A 10,787-nucleotide genomic window follows, 5' to 3' on the forward strand; every position below is an offset into this window, starting at 1 on the left:
AGGTTGTGGTCAGACAATTCTCATTATTATAATTACACAATTCACAGATAATTTTTGTTATTATGATTACAGTATACACTTAATCAATTTGTATATAAATATTGAAATTAAACAACCTTATTAATGTTGGTATAGCCGATTTACGAAACCGTTCAGTTTGGGATCTGTATTCAGATAATTTGCTACTCTTATTATCATTAATATTATTATTACTATGAACATTATTAGTAGTATCATTTCGTAATCGTCACCTTCTTTATAATCGTTTTTAAATTCATAAATATCCTGATGACCGTTGTAGTCAACTGCGGTTTATCTTTCATCTTATCTACACTGAGGCCTAGCCGTCATCCCAAAACATCTACGTGTACACATTATCATGTGATTGCCTAACTATTGCTCGTTCCTATATTCAGCGCAATGAAAAAAAAATTATCATAATATGCTGATGAATCAACGCAAATACTTTCAATGATGGCTAACACACATGACGCAAACGAGGGGATGTTGATAATGTATAACTAGCACTTAATGACACAAGTAAACCAATGAGTTTATGTACTTTCGTGACGTCAGGACGAAGGCTTGGTTCAATACTATAAAAAATAAGAGACAGATATATATCTTGATAAAAAAGACGATGAGATGACAACGCTTTGGTAGACTTAAAACACAAAGTTTATTCAAAACATGATTATTTCTACCCGTCCTCGGGTCTTCTTTAGCACGTGTGACAAACGAATTATAAGTTGGCTATTTCAAAAATCTTGATAAAATATAAAGTATAATATGATTGGTCGAAAAATTCTCAGTCCTTTGTATGTATTATGTTGTGCGTACAAACATACAAACCCACATTATGTACTAACCCACAACATCTACCCATTATAGCAAAACGTTAATAACATATACATTATAATTACATATACAATATTATACTCATATACGTACGGTATATACATAGATTAGTCCATACAATATATAGACACACATTATATATTTATATAAGCACACACACATACCCACATATATATTATTATATTATATATATATATATTTATACCGTATGTATATAATTATATATAAACTGTATATATACTTTATATGAATATATACAGTATATATATATTGTATATAGGCCTATAGATTATTTATAAGATATATAAATATTATTATTATTTATAAGATATATAAATAGCATTATATATATATATATATATATATATATACAATGCAATTTATATATCTTATAAACAATCTATTTATAAGATTGAAAATTATAGTGCCTTAATGATCGTTTGTCATCTTCTTGGATGGCGCGTAATCCTCGTTGTCATCGACATCTTAAGGTCATGAGTAATATTGCTTTTCATTCTCATTGACGTAAGTTTCACGTGGTGCAATTTAATACGATTCAATTACAACTACTGTAGTAGTATTATTGGTACACAGAGTAGTATCATGTGTTTTTGCTTTTTACGTTGACATGGAGACACGGCGGGCGGTTGGGGGCGTTTGGTCCTTGTGCCAACCAATGAACGAAATGCATTGGAAGTCTAACCAATTAGAAAAAAATACGCGTGTTCATTCAGAGAAGCAATACAGTACACCGGCCGGCAAGTTGTAGAAACGAAAGACAGACCTTGTAGCATTTGGATCACGTACGTTATTCTGTTAATTTTATCAACATTTTTATCTGATTTGATATACGGGACTACGTTATTATCATACTATTTCATTTATGAAGTGTAGTTTTTAAATGGGTCGAATGTAATTTCAGGACAAGCGTCTTCCACTTGCATATCGTTGTTCACCCCTATGCCTATCGTTGGTTCTTGACGTATATTTCAATAAATAATCCAGTATTTATCTGATTTAGCATTTAATTGTTTATATTTCATTACACCTCGAAAATTGGAGCATTTTTAGATGGAGATGAAACAGAACCTTTTGCTATCCATCCTCGCATCGTATGTAGTCGTGTCTATCGCAGGGAATTTTGCCAGTCTTCAGTTCGATACAGAGGAACGAAAGGTTCATATACAACATAACGGAGTGATTGTAGCAGAAACGAGTACTGGCAAAGGCGATGATGTTAATTTAGTATTCCGCAGGGCGTCAGACGGTCGTTATTTTATACAGGCCCTGATGGACGGTGAGGAAAAGATTAAAGACTGTGATATAATTAAACATAAGGACGCACTGAGAGACTTCTCTTCTCAGTTTCAAGAACTTCAACTCGTACTCTTGGGTAGGATGGAGAATATATTTTATTCAGAAAATCCAATAAAGACAATGAGCGCAAATGAGGTTAATATAAGGGACGAAGATGTCTCTTACAAACAAAACGGTTCAGGTTGGATGCACATAACATTCAAAGACATCACTGAGCTACCGTCAGAATTGATGGCTGTTGCCGATTTAAACAGCTTATTCAAATCTTGCCAGCAATTTCAAACAGAAATCAAACAGAACTATGAGAACAATGGAGAAGGGCAAAACGCACGCGAAAATGGAGTAGAAAGTGATGCCAGTCACCACTCGCGATCTAGAAGGGGAATCTCCTTCCCTGGGACACTGTGGTGTGGCAGCGGAACCAACGCGCAATATTACGAAGAGTTGGGCGAGGAGGTACACGCCGACAGATGCTGTCGAGAACACGACCACTGCCCACTGTACATCAAGAGATGGGAAACCAAATTCTACATTAGTAATCGAAGTTTTTACACTTACTGCTTCTGCAAGTGTGACAAGAAGTGAGTAACCTTTCTTTTGTTGCTATTGTTGATGCTCAGGCATGAGTACACAAACCAAAGCCCCTGATTAGTGGCTATAGGCCTACTAGTATCAAGAATTTTTTGTTTGTTTTGTATGTTTGTTATTTATCTACCTGCTGCTATAATAGGTTTCGTGTTATCCGGAGTTACGGGTTAATTGGTGATAGCCATGACACTGATACCAACAATACCGAATTCTCCTAGAGCCTGCTAACAATAGGCATTCATAAAGAATATTAATGAGTTCAATTTTTTTTTTTTGGCAAAATACCATCGGTAACCGAAAGAACACTGAGATAGGTCTGTCGCGCTAAAATTAGTCCGGGCCAAAATTTTGGCAATTTTGGCAGCAAATATTGGGACAGTCTGAGATTATCTGAATGCTAAACTAGTTGCACTTTGGCGAAATACTAATAATATCACAATATTAATAAGCTGACACAAAATAGTTATTTCTGCCATTAAAATAAGAGGTCCTTGTTAAGACTAGCCCTCGAATAGTGAGTGCCTGGTCTAATAATAGTATAGGCCCACCCACACACCATCTGTTCGATGTTTTTTAATAACACAAAATCAATGAATGGTTTTGTTTTGACGTTTCTATGGAAAGCCAACCCCGCCAAAAATACGATAGACAACAAAACATCCAACGAAACCCAAACCATTCAAATACCGGTACATTTGAACATACAGTATATTTAATTGTTTTTACGTTGGATGGGTTCGCCGCTAACGAATTGTTGTCGGATTTGGCATTCCATACCTTTTCTGGTGAATGAGAGCAATCAGACATTCATGATTCTCATGCTCATTTCCACACTAGTGACAAAAGTGGTTGGTATGGAAAAAAGATATACGTAATGTAAATATATAGTAGGTATTTAATGGCTCTCATTGAGGAAATTGATCCAGATTATACAAATCACATTAACATACAGTATGTGTTACATGTACCATTGATACTTAAAAAATCACCTTCCAGGCGGAAAGGAGAGCAATCATTTGACGGGAGCAATCCCAGAGTCATCAGTTCAAATCCTGCAGTTGTGTTAAATTCAACTAAGCCTTATTTTATGACCTAAATTCTACAGCAGTTTTTCTATCAAAAAATTGCTCTTGGGTGTACGAAAGTAGGTAACAAATGTGTAGGTCTAATGCGTTCTTGAGCAGAACTTCAACTTAGGCCTACACGGGGTTAATTCAGGAATGCGAAATCAGGGAGGAATAGAAGACATTGCCCTGATTTTTCTAAGCGAGAAGTGGAGGCGATTTCGTTCCACTCTCTGCGCCACTGATTTCATTTTCACGTCTGTAAACGTTTTGATATGAGTAGGCGTGGTATTTAACGACATTAACCGTACTATGTGACCTGATTTCGTTCTCGTCCACTGCACGTTTTATTACTCACTGTAAGTTTTATAGGTAAACGTGCAACACGTCTCTCTGCACATAAACGGTCGATAGACATACCACGGAAATCAAGTTAATTATATATATTGTACAGTAGGCCTAGTTAATTTTTCTGTACAGGTATGTCCAAAATACCACGATAATTCCCTTGCTATTTTGCACACGTGTCAGTATCGCATCGAAAATGCATTTGTTTCCAGATGGGTTTCTTGGGACAAGATAAAAAAAATAAGGATCATGCTAATCATTTTAATGCAATTATATAACTTGTTTGGCGCATTTACAATAATATTTTGTATCGTACTTTACAGTCAGCGATAGTATAATTAGTAGACATAACTTGAACAACATTCGAGAAAGAGAAAGGGTAAGGGGTAGCTAATACAGTACGGTACACCATAATATGTAACTAATATTATTATTAGTTATCGGAAATCATAATGCTGTAAATTTGAAAGGTGACATTTTAGAGTCATGACGAATTTTGCACCTGAGCAAAGGGCGATTAGCCCTGTAATTTGTGGAAGCAGGATCGTACGATCTTGGAGTGCCGCTGCTCAGACTACAGTCCTGAGCATGTGCAGTAGACCCCTCAAAATGGTGATGATTAATGTTAGGCAAGGTAATCGTATAAAGTAGCAATAGTGCACACAGTCTTATCTGCTGTTCACATCATCCTATAGGGCTATAAAACTAAAATTAATTTATTACCGTACCATGTGTCATAGGCCTGGGTATATAGATAGATACAACAATGGTGATACTAAGCCGAGGTACATTTATGCAAAAAACACACAGATTGAAAAAAGACCTCTCATTTAAATTCATCATCGTGGACTTGGATTTAACTTCTTTTTCTTTAATTAAACGAATAATCTGTTATTAAGAAAAATAGGCTTATGACAAACTTAAACGCAATGGCTCTACTATATTGTAATTTACTAGCTACACAAAGAAATGTGAACATGACATACTACGCCTAAATGACATAATAAAATAGTTATAATCAAAATAAGTCTGTTAAATAAATGTTTTTATACTTTCAGTAGTACGTTATCACTCAAATATGCTAAGCAGACATAATATCCATCCACACTCTAACCTTATAGGCCTAATCTTCTCGGATTTTCTCGGATATAATATATATATATATATATATATATATATATATATATATATATACATATGGATAAATAATATTAACAGTACTCGAATAGGGTGTCTCTGGTGGGATTCCAACTTGCAACCTCTCGCTATCAAGTCGAGTATCATACCCATTAGACCACAGAGACTTAGCTTACTTGTAGATCCAATTTATATTTTTTATGCGCTATTAGTTTAGCGCTATATCAAATTTGTGACTTCAGACACGTTAAAAGAATGAAAGGAACTTAGATTATACTTGGCGCTTGAATCACCACAATGCTCTCGTGGTCAAGTGGTTATGATGTTCGCCATGTATGGGAAAAGTCCCGGGTTCGAGTCCCGTTGGAAGATGAGTTTTCTTTTTCTTTCTTTGTCAGATTCTTCTTCTTTTATTTCACGAAGTCACTCGCGGCGGCTGCTGTGCTGCGCCATAGTCGGCAAAACCAGAACAAACCCCAAATCTTTTCAAATATTTGTGTCTTATAGTTCTCGTTCACATGTGTTATGCTCGCGGCGCATAATTGAGGGTACATTTTAGTAGGCTATTTACGCAACGTGCGTTAAAGTTGCGCATCATTATGAAACAACACTGACAAACTAAATAATATTATCGTTGTAGCAACTTAGATAAATATACAACACACGCCATGGATTCTAGCACTCCATTAAGTGACGCTCTTGATCGAAAAAATGCCGCGCCGGACGCTGGCAAAAATGTTAACCAGCTATCCACAAGGTAAACTAACTATAGTCTGTAGGCCTGTAGACGTTTTGCCTCTGATATAGATATTTTGTACGAAAAGTTAGGCAGACTTATGTTGACTGTTACACCTGGGAAAATAGATCAGACGGTTCAGATCTTAGGTCTAGCCAGTTCATAATGATCATAATTTGCAAGAACAACTGTTGGAAGGTCAAAATAATGATACTGTCCACGTAGTAAGAATGCTCTTTTAAGAGAGCATTAGGTCGGATCATGAGACCTGCCACAGACAGTTTGTTCCTGACGAGAGTGTGCGTCATCAATAATCTATGTTCATGAGGCCCGAGTCATCATATCGGCGCCCTGTCCGTTATTTGGTAAAGCAAAATCAATAAAGAAGTAAATCATAGTATGTGGTGTTAATATAATTTTAGTAGATAACTTCATTATTCTTATCTATGACGCATGGGAATTGGCACAAGCCTCGTGATCGGGCTAGCAGGGTTGGCTGAATGTGGCGATCATTATATTTGGTAGGCATAAAAAGTAACTGTACGAATTAACTATATTTCAATTAAAAGTTATCAAAGGTTTACAACTTTGTTTTAGAGTCTCTCTTCTGTGCAGTTTTTGCCATTTTCTCTTTCCTTTCTTGTGGCTTCCAGGTCAAGGTTTGTCGTGTGCAGTTTCTTTTGTGGTTTTGAGGTTGAAAACACTAGGTACCGCTACGCCGTAAGATGAGCTAAATATATTTAAATCTTTACGTCATTTATACCCGACTTCTATCAAAAATTAGAATGGGGAAAACAATTAACAAAGGTATAAAATAGACCAATCTTTATATTATTTTGAAATTTCATTGTCAGTGAAATTTTGTTTTACCTGTGTTTCATTGAAAGTTGATAATATACCGTAAAACATTGAATAGAAGCGCAATGGGCTTAAACTCGAGAAGAAGCCCATGATTTCGAATTGAAACCCCTCCTATAGTTTGCAAAAGTAGCCTCGAAAAGAATCCCATTTTCAAGATAGCATGAGCTTTTTTTTGAGAAATTATAACAGCACAACGCTGTACATGAATTTCAAGAAACAAAATAAATTTAAAACACGCTTGGTTTATAAGTTTAGGTGATTTAGGCCTAATGTCGGTTAAACTCCATGATACAGATTGAAAAGAAGCCCACCACCGCCCCCCTTTAATTTGCAAAATTAGCCTCGAAAAGAAGCTCATTGTAAAACCCGGGCTTCAATTCGAGGTATTATGGTATTTGTCCAGTTCGTGTGCTCATTCATACAATACAGCCACTATTCTAAATCCGAAAGATGGTCCATTCTTTCTCTACAGATGGGCCACGTTCAGCTCAGCCCCGCCATGGTTGGAGCGGAGGCACAACATTTTGTACCTCTACTGCCAAAAAATGGCATTTTCAGGTCAGCTGTCCACCCCTGACTTAGAAGACATTTTAGATTAATTTCCCCTACAGGTTTTATCGTCGTCAACGGTTCCCCCTACAGGTTTTATCGTGACTCTCCGACGGCTGGGCCAGGTGTTCCCTACGGACGGCTGAGCTAGCGCCGCCCCCTGATCTGACTAGGTTCATCCATTGCATCCACCCAGATATTATGTCAAGTTCAATAATGGTTGAATAAGATTAGGTGAAGAAGTTAAGTTTCTCCTGATCGAGCAGCTGGTATTTATGAATTATACTGGAACCGAGGTCATCATGAGACCAGGGAGGTGTAAAAATAATTATTAACTAATTATTTTTACCCCTCCCAGATGAGACCATATTGAATTTAAAAGTTGATATCCACGTCACGTGTCTGATAGCGAAAAATAGGACACGAGTACTAGGCCTGTATACTAAGAATATTGTCAAATTTAAAGACCATCTGAGGCTAATACTCATGCGTAATAAACTATAAAATTTATTCTTCTATGTACTATAGGCTTTTTGCCTAATTACTGTAATAAGGTAAATATAAATAACGTTTATCAGAGGCTATTTTGTTGCTATTATCTGTTTATATAGTATTATCATGGATCTATTAATTAAATATTAATAGGTCCATGGTATTATTATACAAAATAATCAACTAAACGTATCTTGATTTAAGGACATCTCTGGATCCCCCCTGGGATAAGACAGGATTTGGATAAGAGGATCCTTTGGTTGGGATGGATGAATGTTGTTGAGGGGACGTCTTTTGAGGGGCGGGGTGTCTGTTCGTAGTTGAAAGGACCCTTCTTGAGAAAACGCATGTTTTTTCTGTAAAATGCTTGTTTTTTTATTTTTATTGTAATGCAATAATGTCTTGTTCTGCATTTTGTATTGTGTTTTATACCTGAATAATTAAAAAAAAAATGTATGTTAGCAATAATGGCATTGTTTACAAGCAATACAATATTAATATAATAGCATTTTATACGACAGATAAGATGGAAATAATTACTGTGTAAAAAAAATAAATTTACAAAAGAATGAATGTGTGAATTTTATTCATTATTATACTACATTATTTTTTAATAGGTTTCGTCGATGTCTGGAACGTGCTAACACCACTACATCTCGTGCAGTGGGAAAAGCGTTCTTCAACACGCTGGAGATCCCGTGTTTCACAATGAAGAAGAAAAAACAGTGCGTGAAACGCTCGTGGTGGGGAAAGTGCGAGAAGTACGAAATCCGAGACACGGCTAAAGTTCGAGCCGCTAAGCGATTCAGGCTTTAATAACATATAACATGTATTTTTAACTGAGCAAAATTTCACGTGGTTGCCATATAAAAAATCATTCCAGTTACCAGAGATGGCAAGCAGAAAAGTGTCATGCAAACGACGTGATTTGACGATGGCACGCATGGTGTCGACTGGATTGACTAGCCCCAAGGAGAAAGTAGGCCTACTACGTACCGCCTTGCCAGCACTGAATACAAAATTGGAGAATTCGGCTACAGGTGAATTACCGTACGCAACGTAGACTTCAAATCTACGTGGAGCTGTTCAACCAACATTATCCCGGAACAAAGTTCAGGAATTTATGTTCAGTAATATCCACGAATATCACCAATGTTTACAAAGATATCCGCAAACGTTGAAGAATGTACCTATCCTTCCCATGACTCTTGAAGTTACAAGTTTTCTCCATTAAGACTTACAGGCTGCATTTTATAGCTATCTGAAACTGATCAATGCAAGTTATAGTATATAATTAATGTTAAATGTACAGTGTATCCACCATAACGAAAATATTATACTTGAGTCTATTTTAAACATAACATTTTACTTTTATATCATCAGCCAAAATATAACGTTATAGTCATATTTCTGTTTTTAAAGATATACTGGTATATACTGATAAAAATCAATTCAAAGTGTACTGTAAGTTTTAAGGAATTTTACAGTTAGGTGGCTGTCTAGTTCGAAATATATTAAAGTCTTCTTATCGTGTCCACTGTGTGGTGGTGGTAGAATTGGCGTTAACCAGGGTCGCGAAGAGGACGCTTTTGCCATATGAATCCAAAGTAATGTACTGTGCTGGAAATATCCATTGTGAACTATGGCGGTTCGAACATGAAGCACACACCAAACCTGATTTTCTCCGCTAAGCTCACCACATGCTTATCATCGCTATTTTAAATAATATGGTATTTACGATTATAATTTTATGAAAATAGCACTGGGATAATTCTAAGTGACATAGGCCTATTTTGTGTGTGAACCACTGTCACTCAAATTAAACATCGGTAATAGTAGGCTATTACACGGAGCGTCTTTGAAGGTTATGTTAACCTGATAAGAAAGTAAAAGTGATATTTTATATATATTTATTAATTGTATATATAGGTCCCACTCCTCTTGATGGCTGTAAATAATAAATTTGGCATCCGATCAAATTTGAAATGCGATAGTTTTATGTAGGCCATGTCGTTATTGGAATTTCATTTGTGAATTACCGTTAATACCGGTAACGAGATATTATTGATTACTGGTAACGTGATGGATGACGTCATGAATGTGCTTTATTTGGATGTTGAAGTAGGTGGGATGTTTAGTATGAGAAATAGCCATCACTACATTTTTGCGCGTTATCTGTGAATATGTCAGCTCCAACAATTTGGGCAAACTATTGTCATCTCGAGTATATGCGAATTTTGTGACACATTTAAATGCCGAAAGTGTTTAGGCCTAGCTTGATGTCTTTATGATGTTTAGCATTAAGCATTAAATTTGCCAAAGTACTTTATTATTTGATACTATGGATGGCAAATTCCTAGACACATTTTTGCTAAACACGTCATGGAACCTAAACACATTAGCGTTTGTGCTTGCTAGTCGGAGCGCCCGCATAATCAATCAAATTTAAATATGGATCTGTGCATCTTAGGTATATATTGGCTCTCTTATACACATCTAGATGTGTATAAGAGACAGGCATCCACCCAGATATTATGTCAAGTTCAATAATGGTTGAATAAGATTAGGTGAAGAAGTTAAGTTTCTCCTGATCGAGCAGCTGGTATTTATGAATTATACTGGAACCGAGGTCATCATGAGACCAGGGAGGTGTAAAAATAATTATTAACTAATTATTTTTACCCCTCCCAGATGAGACCATATTGAATTTAAAAGTTGATATCCACGTCACGTGTCTGATAGCGAAAAATAGGACACGAGTACTAGGCCTGTATACTAAGAATATTGTCAAATTTAAAGACCATCTGAGGCTAATACTCATGCGTAATAAACTATAA

The 10,787-nt window shown here is 36.0% G+C and overlaps 1 protein-coding gene across 1 annotated transcript; it reads left to right on the forward strand.

The window, feature by feature from the left end:
- The first annotated feature begins 1,560 nt into the window (after window positions 1–1,560).
- LOC117118427 lies at window positions 1,561–10,427 on the forward strand. Its single transcript, XM_033263018.1, has 2 exons — window positions 1,561–2,756; window positions 8,568–10,427. The coding sequence occupies exons 1-2, from the start codon at window positions 1,930–1,932 to the stop codon at window positions 8,764–8,766; spliced, it is 1,026 nt and encodes a 341-aa protein (XP_033118909.1). The 5' UTR covers window positions 1,561–1,929; the 3' UTR covers window positions 8,767–10,427.
- Window positions 10,428–10,787: the final 360 nt, after the last annotated feature.

The sequence above is a fragment of the Anneissia japonica genome, unplaced genomic scaffold (assembly GCF_011630105.1).
Source record: "Anneissia japonica isolate Jap-2015-1 unplaced genomic scaffold, ASM1163010v1 scaffold695_len1296351_cov181, whole genome shotgun sequence".
Taxonomy (NCBI): Eukaryota; Metazoa; Echinodermata; class Crinoidea; order Comatulida; family Comatulidae; genus Anneissia; species Anneissia japonica.